The 23835-nt window shown below is 36.6% G+C and overlaps 1 protein-coding gene and 1 long non-coding RNA gene across 2 annotated transcripts in view; both read right to left on the bottom strand.

Moving 5' to 3' along the window:
• Nucleotides 1–11525: 11525 nt before the first annotated feature.
• Nucleotides 11526–23835, bottom strand: part of LOC115266332 (gamma-aminobutyric acid type B receptor subunit 1) — a 458609-nt gene continuing 446299 nt past the window's right edge. The window contains exon 17 of the mRNA XM_062851638.1: nt 11526–13288. Coding sequence (XP_062707622.1) covers nt 13266–13288 — 23 coding nt within the window. The 3' untranslated portion in view covers nt 11526–13265. The remainder of the gene's footprint in view (nt 13289–23835) is intronic.
• On the bottom strand, nt 19155–20104 carry LOC134287095 (uncharacterized). The gene is made up of 3 exons (XR_009997013.1): nt 19946–20104; nt 19756–19821; nt 19155–19695 (listed from the first exon to the last, which is right to left on the bottom strand). It is a non-coding gene; the product is annotated as an uncharacterized LOC134287095 (long non-coding RNA).

The following is a 23835-nucleotide window of genomic DNA, read 5'->3' as shown; positions in this document are numbered from 1 at the left end:
TGATTTCAGAAAGATAAATCATTCGGTGTTTGATAAGGGCTCAAATTATCAAGCACTCTTGACAATAATTGGGATTCAACAACCAGCGTAAGCTGCTGCGTAACTGTTCTCCTGCGTAAACATCGCGATAGTCAAGGCAGTATTTAAATATTTAATTCAAAATTTCATAAAACATTACACTAAGCAGATAATCATGGCTTACGCTGCTATCGCTATCAACAGTAAATCCCCTTAATGATTGTTTTGTTGATTACAGTATGCGGCAGGAAAAAATGCGAAAGTGTTTTTCAACTTCAAACCTCATTTTCGTCCATTTGACATTAACCAATCTATGTTTCAACGTTCCATGATCTATAATAGGCTAGTTTTCTGAAAAGTTAATTAAAAAATATCCCATTTTGGTCACTAACCTTTACAGGGTGGCACCTGAAGATGAAGACAACCAGGATTTTCAAACCGCAGAAAATCACACAAGTCGCTAAATTTCGCATCTGATAAAACAAATTTTTTGATTTTCTCTACAATATCATCAAATATATGTACTTATTTCATCTGGTATGAGAAAGTACATGGCTCTGGATCAGTGTGGTCTGGTTGTTCATCGAATTTGAGCTAATTTTGTTACTGTTATAGTCATTTTGTTTAATGACCATTGGGCGCGCAATTTATTGATATCCGCTTATTAGGCCCACATTATCACATGTTAAACATCGAATATGTTCATTTTTATTTTTCAGTGCTAGAATATAGACATTGACTGATACACTGTCTTGAAAAAATAGTCATATATATCCCATATTTAGCGTGTAATAGTGCCTTGAACTTTTCGCATTTTTTCCTGCCGCACCCTGTAATGTGCATCCCATTTAAATTATGTCTGGAAATAATTTCCAAACGACTCAATTTCTCCCACCCATTTACCAATTTGCCACAATGTTAAATTGAGAGGTTTATTTTCGTAACATACAGTGTATCAAACAATTGTCCGTACAGCAATTTTTTGGTCCAAATAATTTTTCATTCAAATGTACATAACTTTTTTATACGTCAATCAAAAACGCTGAAATTTTGACCAATCATGAATCGTATATTAAAGCTCCATTGGTAAAATGTTTGTGCGAGATCGAATATGTTTTCTGAAAGTTATAGAACTTTTAGAAAAACTTATAAGATTTTTGAACAAATTTTTAAAAAATTATAACTCAGTATGTACTTGATGAAACTTTTTCAATTTTTTTGTGTTATAGCTACCTAAGGTTTTCATGAGCAGCTGCTTTTGAGGTTTTATATTCACTATAAAAAATATGAAAAATGTGCTTATGTAGTTGACGATGTTTAAAAAAATACCTTATTTTGCACATACAATCTGCCAAACGTTTTCCACCACTAAAAGTGCATTAACTGAACGAAAAATACATAGGACCTACTCTTCATATGTAGCTTAGTAGGTCCTGTAAATAATACATTAAGAGAGTTTAAAAACGTTGAAGACACTTGGCACTTTTATTGATCAAAATATTTTAAATTTCCAAATGAAACGCTGAACATATACAGATATTTCATATTTTTTGCAGTGAATATAAAACCTCAAACAAAGCTGCATATGAAAGCCTTATGCATAAGCTGTATCACAAAATAAATGGAAAAAGTTCCATCGAATACATATTGAGATAAAATGTTTTGAAAATGTGTTCAAAAGTCTTATAAGTTTTACTAAAAGTTTACTTTTACCAATGGAGCTTTAATATATGGTTTATGATTGAACAAAATTTCCGCGTATTTGATTGACGTATAGAAAAGTTATGATCATTTGAATGAAAAATTATTTTGACCATGAAATTGCTGTACGGACAATTGTTTGATACACTGTAACTGTTTTTGGCTATAAATTTGCATAAGGGCCTGCCCATAAACTACGTAGACTCTTAGGGGGGACGGGGGGGGGGACGGGGGGGGGGTGGGTCTGGCCAAAGTCAACGCTCTATGCAAATTTCGAAAATTTTGTATGAAGAAAAGTCTACGGAGGGGGAGGGAGAGTGGTTCTGAGATGGACGATAAAAAGTCTACGTAGTTTATGGACAGCGCCTAACCACACATTTTAATTGCTTATGTTCAATTGTGTTTGAGGAAGCAAAAACCTAAAAGTTTGCTTGTACCGATTTTTCGAACCCTGTAGAATGCCCTCTTTGAATGAGTTAATCAGTGTTGTGCCTCTTAAGGAGAAACTTCAGAGAACACAGAGAATACATGGCTGCCACAATGGCAGACTTGGTTCCCTACTCACGTTTGCAAGAGCACCATTCCTGAACATTCGTAAACAAAAGCTCTAGATTTGGAAAAGCTGCCTCTTTTTGCAAGTGAGCAAAGCCAGGATAAACAAGTGCGGCTTGGTTCGATGCTTCGTTCATCAAATTTGTGCTTCTAAAGTTTGTATGCATAATTGTCATGGGATTTCTTGATGTTTCACCTTAATTCCACTCTGTTTTGCTTATCTGTCGAAAGATAATTAAGCTTAAGCGAAACAGGGCGGAATTAAAAGTTACAAAACTGATTATACTCATTCGAATAAAAGTTTGCATTTCTTTAATGAATAATACCTTCACCACAGACAAACAGACGTCTCACTCTACTCACTTCCCATGGTTTCCTTTTTTAACTGACTATCCAAATACTCTGTAGTTCGCAAATCTCTCGCTCAAGGCGCTCGAACAGTTTTTGCTCACTATCGCCATCTACTCAGTGGGTTTGCAAAACACAACGTAATTAGCATTGGTCGATAATGCTTTTATGATGATGATTTTAATCGCACTTTGTTCCAAGTGATACGTCTGTTTGTCTGTGTCTTCACCTTAATGGCTAGTTTCCACCTGGTAAGTACTGTGTAAAAGGATAGGACAAGTAATGGTCAAGTAAAACTTTTGCAATCAAAATTACTTTAGCGTTCGCAGTTGATAAGTAATTCGCAGCCAAAAAGATTTGCCAACAGATGGCACTGTCATGCGATGCTGTCAGTCATGTTGTTAATTTTCCGTACGGAATAATATTATGCCTCTCAAGAAAAATCAGAATATGGCGATTATCTGCCTCTGGCTTCTGATATCAGCGCGACAGTCACTAATCATAACAGCGTCACCAGATTTAAAAGTATATAATTCCACTATATGGGGTTTGACAGCAAGAACACTCATTCCACTGAGCTACTCTTGCCGTTCGTCACAAATACATTCAAAAACATCTGTCACTTCGCAAGACCCACGTGCTTTTGTTTTTGGCGGGAACACTTTTTCTTTTGTTTTGCCTTGCGACTGTCATGCGGCGGTATGCCTTGCGAGCGTACGACCGCCGCAGGACTCTAATAAAAGATAAGCGCGACAATATGTCGATGTATTATTCCGTGAGTAAAATTGACATTTCTCTTTCTTTTTGTTTCTTCTTTCGCACCAAAGACATTAGTGTGCATTAAGCTGTTAGTACACAGGGGCCTTTAACACAAGGTTAAAGATTTGGCAAGGGAAGAACTCAAGATAAAACAGCACTGTAGTATGTACCCAAAAAAATTCCGTAACTCTGCCGCTGCGACAAAACGCAATGAGCGTGGATTTCCTGCGGTTAATTTCAAAACAACTTCAGTTTGATGAATAAGTTTGTTTCCTGGAAGAAAGTATAATTATGTGAGAATCTGCAGCATTGCTCTTGCTCTGTTTCACTCTATCGGTGGCAATTGTGGGACGATCTTGCGGACGATAATGGGGTTATAAAGAGAAAATTAGTGCAGTAAAAATCCAAAGATTTTAAGAACGAACTACCTGGCCAATCCATGAGATATAAAGAAGTTAATACGGAAGGAAATTCCAAGAATTCCATTCTCATAAAGAAAGTTATGATTTTATAGGAGTCCGGGTATTGTCCGAGATTCTGCAGGAAGCGGGAAATACTATTTAAAAAACTAATACTTCGGCGAAGCTCCTCAAGTTCTTCAAAGAAGCTGTCGGTCCAACAGAAGTTAATGATTTCAAAAGGAAGTTCGAGACTGTAGGGGTTTTGGACAGATGTTTTTTTTTGAGTTCCTCATGAAAATAGCTCTTAATTCCAGGAACAAGCTGGCTAGTTCTCGAAAAATCCCAAAAGAGTTCTATCAGGAGTTCCTCGATAATTCCTCCAGAATGTCCCCCAGGAGTTCACGGGAATTCATCCAGAAGTTCTCCTCCAGTTCTTCCTCCAGAAGATTATCGGGAATTTCTCCGGAGTTTCCCGGAAATTCCCGTGGGAGTTCCTCCAGGAGCTCTTCGGAAATTCCTCCAGAAGTTCACCGGCCTTTCCTCCAGGGAGTTCCCCGAAAATTCCTCAAGGAGTGTTCCGAAAATTCCTCTAGGAAATCCTTGAAAAAACTTCCGAGAGTTCCCGGGTATGCCTCCAGAAGTTCCCCGTTAATTCATTAAGGAGTATATCCAGGAGTTCCCCAGAAATTCTTCCAGGAGTTCTTCGGGAATTCATCAAGGGTATTTTCGAGAATTTCTGCAAGTGTTCCCGATGAATTCTTGTAGGAGTTCCCCGGGAATTCTTGCAGAAAATCCCCTGGAATTCCCCAATGAGTTTCCAGGAAATTCCCCCAGGAGTTTCCCAGGAACTCATCTAAAATTACCTCGGTAAATCCACCAGAAGTTCACCAATAATTCCACCATGACTTCTTCGTGAAATTTTCCAGGAGTTCCTCTGAAATTCTCGTGCAATTCTTCCAGAATTCCTGCAGGACTTCCCCAAGAAACCCCAGATGGATTCCTGGAGAAATTTACCGGAGAAATCCCCGAAGCAATTTCTTGAGCAATCACCAGAGGATCTTCTGGAGCAAATCTCCAAAAATTCCTTCTACGATTTTTCCAATAATTCCTCCAGAGATTCCTTCAATAATTCCTCCGGAAATTTCTCCAGGAATTGCACCGAAGCTTCCTCCAGGAATTCCTCCGGAGATTCCACCGGGGGTTCTTCCAGGAATTTCTCCGCAGATTCCTCCAGGAACTTCTCTGGTGATTCCTCCAGAAATTACTGCAGGAATCTTTGGGGGGATTCCTAGAGGAATCTCCGAGGCGGAGTTCCTGCAGGAATCTTCAGAGAAATTTCTGGAGGAATCTTTGGAGGAATTATTGGAGAAATCTTAGAATGCATTCCTGTAGAAGTCGTAGAAGGGACTCTTGGAATGCTCCCGGAAGGAATTTCTGCGGGAATCTGAATAAATATCTGAGTGAACCCCGGAAAAAAATACTACAGAAATCCCTCATGGAGGATTTTTTTGTAGAACTTCTAACGAAAATCTCAGAGACATTTTAAGACTCCCCAGCGAACTCCTGGTGGATTTCCTGGTGGAGCACCTGGAAGAATTTCAAGAGAATTTTCTGCGAAATCTCAAAGAAAAACCTTCGTACGGAATGCCAGAAGATTCATCACAAAAAATCCTTCGTGGATCTTCATTAAATTTCCATTCAATCCCCTGTGAAGCTTTGTCCCAGTATTTCTTCAAGAACTCCATGAAGTAACCGTCAGAGACCCAGCAGAATTCCTCCCACCGTAGTGCGAATCCGTAGTCTTGATTTTCCCCAGAAGCCCACCCAAAAGTTATAAATTAAATCATTTTCCCCACACGCGCGCGAAAAAGTACATTTCAATTTCAATAAATAACATTTCCTGAGGAAACGAACGAAATTTCTTCAAGTCCAAATCGTAAACAACCTGGTGCCTTCTTACAGCATCGTTTCGTTAAAATGCTGTCAGTTAAACAAATGTCAAAAATACTTACGGAAAAAGGAGGAATTTTACTTGAGCGCTCTACTTCACGGAGACAAAACAGTACAGTTTGAAACAACAAACGCGTTTGTTGAATCTCAATATTAATAAATAGTAGTTTTAAATCGCAATTTTTTTATTTCAAAACCACGAGGTCGGTATGATACAAACCGGCAAATTTTGTTGTTTCTACTACCAGCAATATTTTCATAATAATAGCCGAAGTTAGTTACTTCAAACCAATGTTTTGTCATTTTTACCAAAATGCAGTCGTTTATTTTTACTAAATCTTAGGTTGATTTAACTGCCTTAAACAAACCAAAATATTAGTTTGATTTTACCAATCCGGCGGTTAAATCAAACCAATATTCCGGTTAAAGCAAAAATAACAAACAAATTAGTTTGAATCAAACCAAATTACTGGATCATATTTGCCAACATCATATTTGGTTTTTTAATGTCAACCGCATTTTAGTCTGAGCAGTTCAGCTGAACAAAAACTCAGCGATTTTCCGTTATTTAAGAACTTACGAAAGTTGCAGGTAAGTTAATTTTCTTTAATATTAGATGTGTGAATCGACAATCTTAACCCTTTATAAGGCCGAGAAAACTAGAAGAGTTGTCATCGCATACTATTATGCAAATGATTATATACATGATTACATGTACAAAACAATTTTTATTTGAAAGAAACTCTCAAAAATCTAGGTGGCAATATAGTTGCCATTGCCCATTTAGGCCAAAAACGCTGGTGGCAATATAGTTGCCACTGCCCGTTAACCCCAAAAACGAGCTTTTGAGGTGGCAATATAGTTGCCACTGCCCGTTTAGGCCACCAGCGCTGGTGGCAATATTCTTGCCACTGCCCGTTTAGGGTACTTTTCTGGAGCAACATTTGAAAAGGGCCCAAGAGGTCTTGTGTCTTTTTTCTAAAACGCTCCGTAGGGCATAACAGCAGCCCGCCCACGCAAATGAACACCGTTATCCGAAAGATCGATGTTTGCTCTATCTGATAACGGTCTTAGTTTTTGTGAATAAGTTGAGGGGTGCTCAGGACCGACGTGTGAAGTCATTGTTTACCAATGCTTGTATGCCCTTTTCAAATGTTGCTCCAGTTTTCTTCTTTTGACTTCGACAAAAAGCCGGAAAAGAGATTTTAGAGTGGATTGGTGCTTAACCCATAATATAAACTGTGTAGTTCAGCTCATGTCAACCCAGAATTTGATTACTTCTTAAAATATTTACCAAATCTATAATTTTACAATAAGTTTGAGCTAATTTTCTTCACGCGGTCAAAATTAACCATTTTTGAGACTACAAATGGCTCCTAAATTGTTGTAAAAGCTTTGTTTAGTACCAAAAAAATACCAGGCGTTGTTAGTAGTCCCAATTTTGCGTAAACCAAAAAAAAAAGTTCGAAATAAATTGTTATAAAACAGAAAAAAATACAAACAGTAGGTGGCAATATAGTTGCCACTGCCTTATAAAGGGTTAATTTTAATTAATTGAATTTACAGAAAAAAACATTTACGTGCCGGATCTCCGATTAGATGGATATCTTGTCTGCGAATTTGTTGGACCTTGTTTTTTCACCATGATCGCCGAAGGATAATTGAGGTGGAAAACTCCGGGAAGATCGAACGGCTACGGCAAGGAGGCCGATAAAACCGTGCTGCCGGAGATGTTTGCCGTCGGGTACATCCACTCGAAAAAGAGGTACGCCAGCATCCGAGAGCTTCCCAAGACTGTACAAACGATTGGATTCAATTTGAGGATGCGTTGGATCTGGACAAGGATGCATTGGATCTGGAATGGCGAAGAGCCTGATGCCCTGCGAAGCTCTTGTGATCGGGACAGGTTCAGCGAGCCTTCGTTGCGATTGTGAAGCAGTTTGTGAAACAAATTTTTAAAACGTTTGAGTACAACGAACCAGAGATGCTGTCGTGGATTCTCCACATCAACAATAGAGAAGGACAGAAGAAAAAAATGTTTCTAGAATATTGTTAAGTTACATATTACATTTTGGTAAATAAATATGTGTAATTTATAATTTATTTAAAATAATTTTCATTGCCATAAAAACAATAATGAGAACGGTGGGAAGCCACACTTGGAAATTATTCATTCGTCCACATTCGCATCGCAAGCGAATGCGATTCGTGAGTGATGCGATTGATATTGTGCATACGAATTATTGATGTTTTTGAATTATTTTCTTTGCTAATCTAGCATTTCAGCGACAATACAGTAAAAATGTATGCATTACATGCAGAAATTCTCTTCTACTTATGATAATAGCCGCTTCGATCGCTCACCAGTATTCTTCACCATTCGCCATTCATTCATTCGCTTGCGATCCAAACTGCGACGAATGGCAACGAATATTCATGTCAAGCAGATGGCTCATCGCTTCCCACTGGTGATGGGGTTGCGTGTTTGATCACGACGATCCGTTTGCTGCATTTTTCTCGATTCGCTTCAGTAAAGAGGAGTGAATATGAATGGAGTGAGGCGAATATACCGATCCTTGTTTCAAACCGATTTTGGTTAAATTTACCAACGAATCCAAAAAAATAACAACCACATATTTCAGTTTGGTTTAACTAACGTCGTTTGTTGAATTTAACCAAAATGTCGTTTGTGCCAAATTTAACATTGAATACCGGTTGAAATAAACCAAAACGCGTTTGTGTTTACTATTTTTTTTCTCCGTGTTGGGAGCAGGAAACTAAGCTTAATCCTGAATTGCCTATTCGGTACTTTTTTATTAACGAAAATTGAACAGCTTAACTATTTTGGTAGTTGGTGTTACAACTGTCAAAAACGTGAGCAAAAGCTAAACCACAGGCAAACATACGTAACACTTAGAACATTTTTCTATCCAAATCATAGCCACGGAAACATATTCGCCCAATGCTTGAGTTTGGCCAACCATCAACTAGGTGGCGTCGCATGGGCGAGATGGGCAAAACACCAAACCGTGCCGCACCGGTGGTGGCGTGTTTGCCCGTAAACACACCACCGTGTGTGTTCATATCACCACCTTCGTTCAGCTTCTACTGATGAACACGCAGTGCGACTGACGAAACACTCGTGTCGGTGTTATAACTCGAGCCTCAGTTTCGGCTACATGTTTTAGTTTTGATTGGACACGGAGGCCGAGTGTTTCCGATTGTATGAAACACCAAAGCAGTGAGCCCGGCCACAGTGCGAGGTAGCTTGGCTGCATCAGAGCCACTGTTAAAGTGACAGCTTCATTTGATTTGCACGGGAAGCGTTACTGGTGTTACACTTTTTTCCTTACTTGCCATCTGCGAAACACTCAAGTAGTTTTGAAGCAGAATCATTACTTGATAATTACTTGTCCTATCTTTTTGCACAGTACGTATGAAGTGGAAACAAGCCATTACTATTACCGTTCAAAATTCAGTGTGAAATTAGCAAGTTTAGCGATGAATTCTCTTGATCCTGATTTTCAAAAACAAGAAAACAACAGAACCCAAATTAATCATTCATCCACAGACAAACAGACGTATCATTTGGAACAAAATGCGATAAAAATCATCGTCACGAAAACATAATCGCCCAATGCTAATTACGCTGTGGTTTGCAAACTAAGAACTACGGAACAGTGGCGTAGCCAGAAATTTGCTTTGGGAGGGGTTTTCGATGTTCAATAATAGCATTTTTTATTTGACACTCACATTTTGTAAAAATTTACACTGAATTTGAGCCGTAGGTTCAAAATAGCGGCGCAGCCGAAAAATTTTTTCATCACAAAGCGTTTTATACTGGAAATTTGTTCCAGAAATTTTGGCTCTGGGGGGGGGGGGGGGGGTTTAACCCTAAAACCCCCCCCGTGGCTACGCCAGTGCTACGGAATGTTTGAATAATCCGTTAAAAAAGGAAACGATGGGAAGTGAGTAGAGTGAGACGTCTGTTTGTCTGTGATTCATCATAAAGAGGAAATATTTGTTTGTTGTTGACGCCAATATGAAAGTGGCTCGTGTTGAAATATGTAAGCGCAATGATGCAAAGTTCAATTTCAAAACTTATTTATCAGTTAATCAGATCCACATAAAAGATCTGTTTGTATATACAACATAGTTTTGGTAACATGACGATGTGATATTACGTGACACATTTTATATATTCTCTTGGAAGCAGTAACTGTTTCAAGAGTCTGTAAAATCAAAAAGAGAAAAAGGAGATTTGGGTAGCATGAATCCCCTAAGGAATGCCTCGTACAATTAAACGTACAAAAATAGTCATATTCGTTGCCGGCATATTGTAATTTTTCACAAAAAATTTCAAAAGAAAATCACTCAATAATGTGATTTCCTTCACCCAGATATTTCAATGCTGATACAAATTTCATTTTGACATTTTGCCAACCCCAACCTTCCCCCCCCCCCCCCTCCCAATAAACTTTTGGAGGGGGTATTGAATTTTGAGGGGGCAGATGAAAAAGATTAATCAAAATATCGCGTCTTGTAAAAATTCCTTAACAAATTACATGAGTTTTGATATTTTTCAAATTAAATGCTATTTTATACAAATACAAATCCCCCCCCCCCTAAAATCAATTTCAAAGAGATTTTTTTAAATCACCTTTTGACAGCTGGGCAACTGCCTGACAGTTCCGCCCAGTACAAAATGCGACAAGGAGTAATTCGACAAATCGCTCCCATACAAACTTCAATTCAATTTTGAAATAGGTTCCCGGGCACCAAAATTCATGAAAATTTTAAATTCGGCTCAGTTTGACATGCAGATTTAGAATATGGAATTGTCTCAACACCGCTAAAGAAGCCAATTGCGCCTATTTAAGGGATAGGGATCATTTTTGCAAATATGCAAAAAAGTGTGTGGTAGTGGAAAATGAGGCGTAAACTCTTGCAGTAAAGCCACGAGAAAAACATTTTTATAATACAGTCGGGTCTCCTATTAGACGCTGCCACCCAATTAACGCCCACCGCGTTTTCCGGGCTGTCTTTCTAACAAATTCTAACAAGTTCATTTTTTTATGTGATGAGTCTATAGTAAGCACTAACTGCACTAAAAAAAATCAGCTGGATTGGATGCAATACAGCTGAGAAATAGTGGTGGGCGTAAAGTGGGCGGCAACGTCTAATAGGAGTCTCGACTGTAGGTGCCCCAACAAAGTTTCATAACAGCCGGATAACATACGGTGTTAGCCAATATAGAAAATAATTAATTCAGTTTGATTGAATAAGCAAGCAACACAACAAATATAATAACAACTAGGGTAAACATTAGACTTCGCCCCCTAAAATTCTGCTCTAATCTTCGCCACTTCATAGAAATGGAATTTGTATGGAGGGGGCGAAGACTAGAGCAGTGGCGAAGTCTAGTGCTTTTACCCTAATTGTAAAAAATGACAGAAAAATATTATGAAAAAAGTATCGCCCACCAAATGGAAGTTAAGGGTATCCCTTTTTCATTTGATGCTAAGAATGAAATGTTTTATTGGGGTTATTCCCTAATACAAATTTAGGGTGAAAAGTACTCGGAAACTAAGCATTTCTTAGAAATTTGTACTAGAATTCAGAAAAAAAACAATTGAAAGAGGAGATCCTTAGCTTTTATTTGGTAGATGACTTAGCGACACTGACAATTTTTCTAAAATGTTTTTTGTCACAGACACCGTGACAGGTGATATCATTATGTTATCATCAAGGGTACCCTGATAACAACTTCAGTAAAACAATGTATTTTATCTAATTATTTTGTTATCAGAAAGATATTTTTATCGGTCGCAAATTTTAAATCACTTTTAGCGATTATTTAGCTGAGCTTGAGCTTAATTCGCCACCCGTAGATGCAACCCCAGTAGCAAATCGGTTTTAGCGATTATTCAACAGCGAGAAACATTCATAGCATGTGCGGTACTGATATAGCAAGGAAAGTTTGAAAGTATGTTTCAAGATCGCTTGAAAAGCAGTTTGAGAAAATATTTAGGAGATTTACTAAACAGCGTAAACCGATTGAACTGATTAAACGCCGCAATCACCAAGGCAATCTTTGACATTTCATTCGAAACTTAAAATAATCAGATAATCACGGCTAACACAGATGTTTCATTTGTTTAAGTGGACACGAATGCCAACTTTTTTGGTAAAGTGTCTTTAATAAAATATAATAATAATAATAATAATTTGTTTAGTGAATACCCCTGTTGTATGTTATACAGACATACGTAACCAATAAGCTATAAAACTTGTTAACTCATCATTCAACAACTCTAGAATCAGATAACAGTACTATTGCACAACTTGCTTTAAGTTTAAGGATTTATATTGGAAAAATAAAAATGAACCTCACATCGATCAATTTCACCTGAAATCACTAAGTAACAAAATTGAAAAATGATTTCTTGAACAAGAAATTGTTATCACTGAGTTATATGTCTATTGTTCTCCTTTGCTCGGGTGGACTAATTATTGATGTTTGATGGTACAGCCACTTTATATCTTACTTAATCCAACCAAACAGTTGAAACTAATAACTGTTATTATGCTTTGCATAGCATCTTGTCAGGTGTAATCATTACAACAAGAATATATATCGATTGCAAGTTTACACTTAGAAAGATTTGACATAGTAAAGTATTTTACATTAATGTTCGAATTGACTTATGTCTCGAAAAATAAATTCCATTTTGTGAGCAAAATATAGATGGAATGGCCACCGAATTTATTGTATTTATCTGTTTGACTAAACACCTTCGGAGCTTTTTTTATGGTTCGTTGGATTTCCCACATACTGATTGTTTTAGTTCGTTAATTTGTTTCGTCTTATCTTGTCTTTTCCTTATTTTGCTTTTCACTTCCCATTTATATGTACACTGTCTATCCGGTAGTGCCAGTAATTAAATAAATGCTCTTTTCTATTTTTTTCCCATATTTTTCTAAATTTTATTCTATCTAATTTGTTTCCTACTACTCCTAAATGTCTTCTATAAACTCTCACAAGCCAGTATTAGTTCATTTGCACTACTCTGCCAATCTTGGTTTATAAAACAATTTTCATATTTCTCTTACAAATTTGCTCTCTCGTTTTCAAAACAAAACTTCTGTATCGGTTCCACTATATTTGCAGTAAGTGAAACATCACTTTAAAATTTCTATTTACAAAAGATCATCTAAATTTTTGCAGAAACAAGTAGTGGTTTTTGTCTGTCGGGATGACTCGTTTGTTTTTTTTTATCATTTCTCGGATCTTTTTCTTCAATTACGCTAAAATACGATTGTACAAAAATTTAACATTTCGTAGAAAAACAGGACGAAAATGATGTACAACAATCCGATGAGTGATGCGCTACTATCTATGCAGTACGTCGAACATTTGAGTTACGAGAATTTGTTCCGTTGTCTTCAGCGCTAATGGTTGTTCGATGAATTTGTTCATAAAAAGTGATAAAGTCTTACTAGTAACTATCACGTGGTTGTGAATTGACTTAATTTTCATATCCGTTCATCACGAAGGTCTGCAATGATAGACAAGAAAGATAAAGAAAGTCGTTATAATAACCTGTTGCAAGCTGCAAATACCAAGCACGGCAGGGTTCTTCTAGACTAGAAAGAAGCACTATGACTAAATAGTGCTACCTAGTGCAAGTATATAGAGTAATGCGGGGCAAAAGTTCGCACGGGGCAAAAGTTCGCAGTGGGTCTTTTTCTGAGCATGAGTTAAGAACCCAAACAAATCTGTATGGGTTCGACACATAATCAGGTCAGCTACTCGTCAATAAAATTTGGAACGATTTCGTTATGGTTTGGCAGAGTTATGCAAAAAAATGTGTTTCTAGGGGTTTTGATAGAATTTTTGGACCTTTTGGAATAAGAATTTGTAGTAACAGGAAGAAGAAGAATCTTTTAACCTCTTTATGTCGGAGAATCGTTATTGCATAGTAGTTCACGAAGTGCACTCGAATAAACAATAAACTACTATTGCTTCTTGCAGGAAGGGAAATTGTTAAAACTTCGACAGTGGGGCAAAAGTTCGCAGTAGCTGTGGGGCAAAAGTTCGCACTAGATTTCTGAGTCTAGTACATCAATATAATTACAGATTCTTTGAAGCAATGATAATTTCGTATAGAAACTACTATATACGCATAATATGAGTAGTATGCACCCTGAAATCGTTGCGGCAGAGGATCTGAACTTAGTTTTGTAAGAAGGTTGATTGTAAGGCAAACATTTTATTCACGTATTCAAATCAATCAATGAAAAATGGCTAAAAAAACATTTTAAAACATTTTCTTCGTCATCCTCGTCGTGTCTTTTCGTAAGTTTCTGAAGGTCTTATGTTCATCTACTTTACCGGGGTCTTTCATAGCTTAGTTTGTAAATTCACAGTTGTAATTCATCACCATACTGACGAGGATAAGATTCGATAACGGTCTTGTTCAATAGTTTTACTGCATATTTGATTTTTTTTTCATGTATTTTGTGCAACACGTATCTCTATGATTACCCCACAATGTATTTTGACAACTTCAGTAACGCTGTAAAGGACAGCTCTTAGTTAATAGTTGTGGAAGTTTTCATAAAACACACTCTATACAAAAGCTGAACACCAGGTCGTATTCCAGTTGGGCCGTAATGCTAAGAACAGAAAGGAACAGATTCCATGGCTAGAGTGAAAAGATGAACATGAAATAAGTGAACATTACACCAATAAACTACCCTGTACAAGGTGCGAACTTTTGCCCCGCATAGTGCGAACTTTTGCCCCCACTATGGGGCAAAAGTTCGCATTGGAGTACTTGTTTTAAAAATTGTATTACTAAAACTACAAAAGCAACGCGAAAAAATCTAGTACTACGTTTTGAAGGCAACATGATAGGGACCCAATTAACGAAGAAAAACGATAATGTTTTCTTTTCGTTCAATAGTTATTTTGTGAAGTCTGTTAGGTGCGAACTTTTGCCCCGCATTACTCTACACTCCCGTGCAAAAGTTTGGGGTCACCCCCTCAAAAACATGGAAATGTTTTTCGGTCATATCTCAGTCATCTTTCATTTAATCCACTCGTTCTTAGACTCTTTCGAAAGATAAAGAGTTAGATTTGATTCGTAGGTACTTTTTACAAATTTCATATGAAATTTTTAGTATGAAAAGTTTACCTAAACTTACATGTTTTTCCTAAATCTGTACGAAATATTGTTTTCCGTGTAGTTCAAAATTGGGTCGACCAAATTTCAAAATTAAAGTTGCATTAGAACCCTATTTCTATCCTCTTTGAGAGCCATTCATTAGATTTTAGCGGAAAAATTCATAACATAATTTAAATGATCGAGTTAGGTTTACAAGTCACCGTGCAAAAGTTTTGGGTCACCCCTTAGTATGCTGCATCGTGCAAAAGTTTGGGGTCACCTTCCAAATGAAGTCAGAGTCGGATTTTTATTCAAATCGTCATTGTTTTTGGTGCAACTCCAATTCCTTCTTTGATATTTGAATGGCAAGACACAAAAATGGTTATGAAATGTTCATAAACTAAGTTCTAGACTAATTTAAGGTAGAAACGGTATATAAAATCCATATTAAATCAGCTAAGTTCGTTATATAAAGTGCGAAAGAGGATAGAAGTGAGATAAAAATGACTAATTCGTGAATTCTACCCTATATAACAGTAAGTGTTAAAACAACAAATATACCATTACCCCAAAATCCATAACAACGAATGACATTTCTCGGAATGTACTATTATATTCGAGATTTTGGGTTTTGGTGCAAAGCAAAGGTATAATTTTTTGATATGGCATATTTATTAAAATAAAATATGTAACATTGCTGAAACTTTTGGATTTTAGGGTAATGGTATGTTTGTGGTTATAACACTTACAGTTATATAGGGTAGAATTCACGAATTAGTCATTTTTATCTCACTTCCATCCTCTTTTGCACTTTATATAACGAACTTAGCTGGTTTAGTATGGATTTTATATACCGTTTTCTACCTTAAATTAGTCTAGAGCTTAGTTTATGAACATTTCATAGCCATTTTTGTGTCTTGCCATTCAAATATCAAAGAAGGAATTGGAGTTGCATCAAAAACAATGACGATTTGAATAAAAATCCGACTCAGACTTCATTTGGAAGGTGACCCCAAACTTTTGCACGATGCAGCATACTAAGGGGTGACCCCAAACTTTTGCACGGTGACTTGTAAACCTAACTCGATCATTTAAATTATGTTATGATTTTTTTCGCTAAAATCTAATGAATGGCTCTCAAAGAGGATAGAAATAGGGTTCTAATGCAACTTTAATTTTGAAATTTGGTCGACCCAATTTTGAACTACACGGAAAACAATATTTCGTACAGATTTAGGAAAAACATGTAAGTTTAGGTAAACTTTTCATACTAAAAATTTCATATAAAATTTGTGAAAAGTACCTATGAATCAAATCTAACTCTTTATCTTTCGAAAGAGTATAAGAACGAGGGGATTAAATGAAAGATGACTGAGATATGACCGAAAAACATTTCCATGTTTTCGAGGGGGTGACCCCAAACTTTTGCACGGGAGTGTAGTCCTATGCCTATCATGTGCTGAGTGCGCGTTCGATTCCCGCCTATGAAATTTGAAATGTGTTTTGTCTAGCTACTATATTTTCAGATTATGCAACAAAAAAAAAAAAAGGTTCGATTTTTTTTACCCCCGCAAGGTATTTTACCCCTTAATTTGACTATCCGCGGTACCGTAAACCGGGGTCAAATTGATCAGCGGGGTGAAATTGATCATTTGGGTACTACATTGTAATTGCATACCAGGAACTTCTAAGCGTCGCAATGATCTCAAACTTCTTACCTCATCTAGTTCATAGATGTCTAGAGATGAGTTTAGACTTTTATTTGTTTAGAAAAAAGTTAGTTTTGCAGTATTTTTTTAAGGAATTTGCAGTGTATTTCTCACTAAGCTGAAATCATTGACAGCAAACAATCGATTGCCACTAGGACTTCCAGTAAGTTTATTGTTTTAACATTTTTGTGGAGCCTTGGTTAGAAAGTTATGAAGCTATTCTGAATATGAATAAGTTAAAAAAAGTTCTTTTTTTGACGAAAAAGTGGTTTATTGTAACAGAAACCACTTATTTCAAAGAAAATTGCCTACCTTTAGGCGTTAAGGGGGAAATTTCAAAATTTAATTTTGCATTTTAAGGGTCAAATTCACTAGTTGTAAGATTTTTGACGCGTTATTCGGGTTCAGAAGAGCAAAATTAAGTGGATAAGGAAATTTTTTTTTTAACCGATGCCTAATTGCACACTGATCAATTTCGCCCCAAAGTGGCATCTTCAATTTTTTTGATTTTTGAAGTAATTTTACTAAAAGTTTAAATTAGTTGAACAAAATTTTGTCACATGGTTTCATGGAGATCCACTGGGTACTGATTTTACAGAAATTATTTTTGCAATATTTGAATAGTCACTAATGTTATCGGCAAAAGTTGTTTTGAAGTGATCAATTTGACCCCGGATTACGGTAGTTATTATTAACCAAGTTTTCAGTTTTTCTCTCCGGCGCTTCGTTTGGTGGTTTATTTCTACAAACTTCCGTTTAAAAATACTTTTATGATGGTTGTCTCGTTTTGTAAGTCGATGATATGACCGATTTTGTTTGTTGTTTCAACTGGTATAAGTTACATGTTTCTAACAAATTTTGGTTTGATTCCTACCTCCATTTACTTACCGTTCAATACAAACCAACCCATTAGTTGAAATTACATATCCCTTCGCTCAAAACCAAACCCCTCTCCACCCATTCTCTACTCCATAATGTTTTCAGAACATGCTTTAAACAATTGAATCATTTAGTGTAATTTTTCAATTGTTGCACGGCTAAAAATTCGCCTATTGTTGCACACTCAATGTTATTCTTATGAAGTGTGCAACAATTGGCGAATTTTTAGCCGTGCAACAATTAGAAAATTACACTACTTCTCTTTTTTTATTATTTTTTTTATCTGTATTAACGAGATTTTTAGCCCTAGGCTAGTTTATCTCGGAACCCACGCTTTACTTCCCTTCCGAAGGAAGAACTCACATTTTGTGAGTTTGTCGGGAGTGGGATTCGATCCCAGGTCCTCAGCGTGATAGTCAAGTGTTCTAACCATCACAACAAGTCCGCTCCACACTTCTCTTTTATTTATGCGATTCAAAATGAAACATGCCATTGATATCTAACATTGATACTTTACACGGAGAAAACTAATTGGTAAATACAAACAAACTTTGGTTTGAATCAACCGGCATTTTGTATTGAATTTGGCACAAACGAAATATTAGTTTGATTTGACTGCCAACGTTATTTGGAATTAACTAAAATTTGTAGTGATGTGCATTAGTTAAATGCAACAAACATCAGTTTGACAATACCATCATGTTAGTTGTTCTGTTTTGAGAGCTCTTCAAACAAACTGGAATGTTTGTAGATTCAACCGGATAGTGTCGTTCGGATCAACTCATCATTCAATAACTCTTGAGCCAGATGGTCGCCATTTCCCATATATTGTTTTAAGTATAGAGCATTATTTTTGACAAATAAAATGGACCTCACGTCGATCAATTTCACCAGAAATGACGGTACATGACCCATTAACTTGTAGTGAAATACCTGGGGGCTCTATCGGGTCAGCGCGCAATTGCATAAATTCTGTGCGCTGCTAGAATCATTCCAAATGAGGTAAATCATCGCTATCCACGCTTTTCTTTCGTTTTTTTTAAATAATCTTTATTGGTATCTCGATCGAATTTTACATTCTTCAACCTAAACTAGGTGTTCTGAGTATTATTACACACTATCATCCAAATTTGGTAAAATAAATTTAAGTGCTGACTTTGACGATTACCTGGAGAGAGCAGAGAACTTTTTCGAGTTCAACGAGGTCACGGATACCACGTTCATAAGGAAACTGCTTGGTTTGACTCGATCGAATACTCATTAGTGTCAAACAGATGTTTTGTAACCGTCCGTCGTATCTGCCAATGAGAAATGCCGCAAACGCAGTGGCTTATGCGCCACTCTCTAGATGAGAGACCACTGGTCGTGTATTAAGTTGCCCGACTAAGCTTTTAACAGCATGAGTGCAATCTACTAGGGAGGAATGCTCGAACGGTACCTAGGTATATAACGCAGAAACTAGGTTGCCAAAACTCAAAGTGAATTAACCTGAAGCGAACGCACCGAAGCAGTAAAGTGAACGTATAACGCAAACGTGCTCAACAGACACGTGACTCAAGACTTTCCTGGGTGGACAAAGTTACCTCAGGGCTCGGTAGAAAATGAACGGAGAAACGCAAAGTAATTTAGATTGAATTCATTTGTATTGTCTTCATTTTTTCAAAAGATTCATTTATGTGTAACGTGAAAGTGTATGTGTTGTAGTGTGTGTGACATGGCCATGCTTAACAACATACCTGATCAGGGATTTTATGCTGATGCTGGCAGCTGCTCGAACCGTCAGGGGTGGGTCGACGCTGCGTGACGTCCAGCGGCCGGGGTACCGGCTACAGCGGGTGTCCGAACCTTTTGTTCCAGGGATCACCAGAGCTCCTCGGCAGAAGCGTCGCCGGGAGGGGCACACGTGCGTAAGGGGCCGAAACAACGTTGCGGGAATGGGCTGTGGCTGATGGTCCGATACTCTACCGTCTCCTCTCGTCCGGAAGGCCAACGTGCCTCCAACTGGTTCTCGCCTGTGGGACTACTCAACCACCGTGACGTAATGAAACCTTCCCTCGAAGACTCTCGGCAGGTCGGATGGCCTCTATTCCCGTTTAGCTACCGTAATGGCGGGCCCGCACGGTCCGGAATGGCACTTCGTGGAACGTAGCTGGCCAACGAAGGCCGTAGAGCTTTCAAGCCCGTACAAAAAGCGTCAATCGGACGCTGCTGTCCGATTTGAATCTTTGATTAATTTCTTACAATTAAAGGAATTCAATAAACAATTACCTTTTGTACTATACAAGAATGCACGAGAGCAGAACCTCTGTTCCTCGTGATAGAATACAACTCAAACTATTGTTCGTTGAAAAAGAATAGAATAAAACATTTAAATAAATTACGGTTCACTTTACTGCACTAAATATTCTTCTAATAACTTTTCAATAATTTTAATAATTCACTTTGAACTTTTACACACCTTGGATTATAAAAAAGAAATAATAGATATCACTGAACTGGCTTCTACTCTTCAGCCAAGACTAATTTGGAATGAAACAGTAGTCGCAAAAGGAATATGTCATGCCCTAAAATGCTTAGTCATTTTGCAATACATTCAATATTAACGCATACTTTTATATAAACATTAGACGAAATTATTTCATTTACAGGTCATCTATGTCTAAGTTCTACTAGGGTATGTGTACCATTAAAAATCTCAATAACCCGACGAAGTAGTGAAAAACACGGATAACTTACCTGTAAATCAATGTAATACTTTCACAATACACGAAACACATTTGTTATCTTCCGGTGAACCATTTAATAGCATCAAACTAGTGTTATTTTGCTCCTTTAATCCTTAATTTCTTCAAAATAATTGCTACACTATTGCACCCATATTCAGCTCTCCTAAAAATCGTTAATCTTATCCGAGATCCTTTTTCAATCCTACCGAGCCTAATCAAAAACAAAAAAAAAACAAGGAAAAATTCAAAACAACATATCTCACAACTACATGAAACAGCAGCAGAAACGTCAGTGCGATTTTGAAAAGGGCCAGTGAAGAAAACGTTTGTTTTTGTTTTTTTTTTCAATTACAAAATATACACGCTAAAAATTAGTTACAGCAATTCTCCATCTAGTAAATAATTTTGATTTTTTCGTTAAGTCAACATAATATTACTGATCTATGTCATTATTCTGAAATGGAGTTAAGTGCGTCTTTTGTATTTATTCTAGGGTGTTGCGTCAGTATGATCCAAAATGTATTAGTTTATCTAAACAGTTCTCAAACTCATACTAACTCGATGGAAGTAAGAAGAGAAGACGGGAAAATATTTATAGCGTTATGTGTACAACATATCCAGAGTATTAAACAAAATTGGCGTAACAAAAAATGAAAAATGATCAATTTTATATCAAATTTTACTGTGAAATAACAAATATCCTCGAAAATATCTATTGAGTTAATTTGAACTACGCGTTAATTATTTGCATAATAATATATGCCGACGTTTTGCTAATATTATTAGAATTTAACAACAACGACGAAATCAAAAAAAACAAAATCAATTTAATTACGCCTATATCAGAAAATACCCTGTACATGTTTACCACCGCTGTCACCAGACTTCCGATCAAAACATAAATAATCAAATAGAAATTCCCAGCCAGCATGTTTATTTGCCTGTTTGTTCTATATTTGATTAGCTTATAAACATTTTAGGGTATCATAAAATGTGCATTATGCTGCCATACAGTAAAATTTGAATCACGACGAAGTGTTGAGAGTTTAATAGTTTAATAAAACTTGTATGAGCATTCAGCATTGGTAAAAGGTAAACATCTTAAGAAATTGTAATGTGTTATGAAATTCTTCACAAGATTTTCTTATTTCAGTCAGATCAGTGAATCACATGATGCCTTCAAGCAACGGATGGAAGCAGAGGAATATTAAGGTGTATTAAGGCAGACAAGAAACGGAGAAAACTTAATAGTAATGTAACAGTTAAATCGGGTGATTACCAGAAGTTTAATTTTGATGTTATAAGGTACACTGAAGCAAGATGAAACGATCGAGCTGACATGAAACAGCGGGTGAACGTGCTGCTAACTAACCGTGATAAACAATTTGAATGTCGACTCCAAAAGTTTTGAAAAGAAACGACCTTCTAGTAAAAAATAATTTATTGAAATGTATTTCATAGCTGCGTTTTATTTTGCCCCAGCCGTTTCAACTCATGTAAAGAAATTGACGTATCGAGACACTTCTATACTTTTTGTCAGTAAAATGGTTGAAAAAGTCGTCATTGATATAACCATCACCATTTAAAAAAGAAAAACAATTGCATTGTGAATGCATTTTCACTGCGCAAACTTTTGTTTTGAACGAGAAAACTGCTTTTTGATTTTCAATGATGACGATTATATCAAAAACGACTTCTACCTTCTACCCACTTCTTTTTTGTATATGCTTAGTTTATAGATAATTAGAGAAATAGAAACCGGTATAGGCAGAAGAATCATATATGACATATATTTTGTGAAAACTATCACAGTTGAAATAAAATAAAAGTTGCCATGTTCAGCAAGATGTTGTTATTTTTTATTTAAAAAGTATATACAAACATTAGCAACAGTTTCTCTTACGTTACAATTGTACTGGTAATTTTCTAATTGAACTTTTTCAAATGTGAAGCTTATTAAAAGGACAATTTCAACAGTCCGCAAGGTATTTGCTTAGCAAACAGAATGCTAAAAGGTAATGGAATCTAGATTTTGAATTTTTGGTGAGGTACGTATAACTGATCCAGTGATAAATTGATCTACCAAGCAGTGCGATACAATTTAATGCCCATTATGTAAAAGTTTTGTTTTCATACGGGGAGTAGTAGTTATAGATCCTATACTAACAACTTATCAAAACGCTTGCTTGAGTTCTTTTTTTTTTCTTTCTTCTCTTCTTTCAATTTTTTAGCGTTTTCTTTCTTTTCGGCTCGTTTGATGGCTTCTTCTTCCTTCTTTAAATCTCTTATTTTTCTCGCATTCTCCTTCTCTTCAGCTCGAATCAGTGCCGCTACTTCCTTCTTTAGCTTCTCCGCCTTACGCTTCTCAGCTTTCTCCAACTTTTCTTTTGCTGCTACTTCCTTGTTGATCTCTATTTGGCGGAGTTCCTGCAATCTTTCTCCTGCTGTCAGAATTGCATATGATTTTTGTTTATAAAATCGGTGTTTCGAGCATCGCTTAGGACTTGGCGGAGCTACGAAAAACTTTGAAGCGCTGACTGATTCTGTTTCCTGGTGCTTGTAAAAGCTACTGCAATTTGAAAGGTCGGACGGTGGCGTATCTGGAAGAAATAATGATAAAATTCATCAGTAAAAATATGTGCATTCCAAAAAATAAAATGAAGAGAAATAAAACATTTTGAATGAATTTAATGATCAACCTTATTTTATTTGCTTCAAAATTACAGAACGTCTATAAATTACATTAAGGTTGAAGAAGTTGTCATTGATTAAATCGTCATCAAAGAAAAGTCAAAAGCAGTTTTCTCTTTCAAAACTGAACTGTTTTCATTGAAAATATGTTCACTTTACTCCATTGTCTGTCCACAATACAGTGAAAACTTTTTCACTACGAACTTTTCGGTTTTGAGCTAGAAAACAGCGAGAAGAAATTTCCAATGATGACGATTATGTCAATGACTACTTCTTCAACCTTAAAAAGCCAACAGTCACTATATATATAGTCTGGTGAATAGAAAATCCTAAGAAATGGCAACTGGATTATGTATTGCCAACACTGGAAAAAAATCTAGCTTTCGGCAGACTTTGTTCAAAACATGATTTTTTTATCTTTACGGATACAATACTCCCCTCATATTCAAGCCCTCTCAAGCTGTCAAGTTCAATTGTCTCCTATCAAATTGGCTCCGATAGTTCTATCCGCCAGACTGTGTATATAATGACTGTACCCATCCCTCCTGTGACGTAATATACCTGGACTAAACTAGATTTTAATATTGCTTTAACCTTCTTCGTACATTAGCAGACGTTCACCCCGCTGACGTAGTGCATGCTCAGCGTGCCTGTCTAGGTAATAATGAGCCCAATGCACAACGAGGGTTAAGCATGATGACTTGATGTGATCAAATTGTAAAGTTTAAATTGTTTTTAACCCTTTGATACTTCAAGTGAAAAATGATACTTACCACACACGAATTTCTCCATCGGAATGGGCGATTCCCCTTCTTCAACATTCAACCTTGAATCTGGATACCATTCCAATTCATCCTCATCGTTGATTGTTAATTCTTCGTAATCTAACTCACGTGTGTCTTTGCGGGATTCTTGGTATTCATTTGAAACA

This window comes from Aedes albopictus, chromosome 2, assembly GCF_035046485.1.
Source record: "Aedes albopictus strain Foshan chromosome 2, AalbF5, whole genome shotgun sequence".
NCBI lineage: Eukaryota > Metazoa > Arthropoda > Insecta > Diptera > Culicidae > Aedes > Aedes albopictus.
Note: the sequence above shows the minus strand (reverse complement) of the source record. Positions and strands in the feature narration are given on the sequence as shown.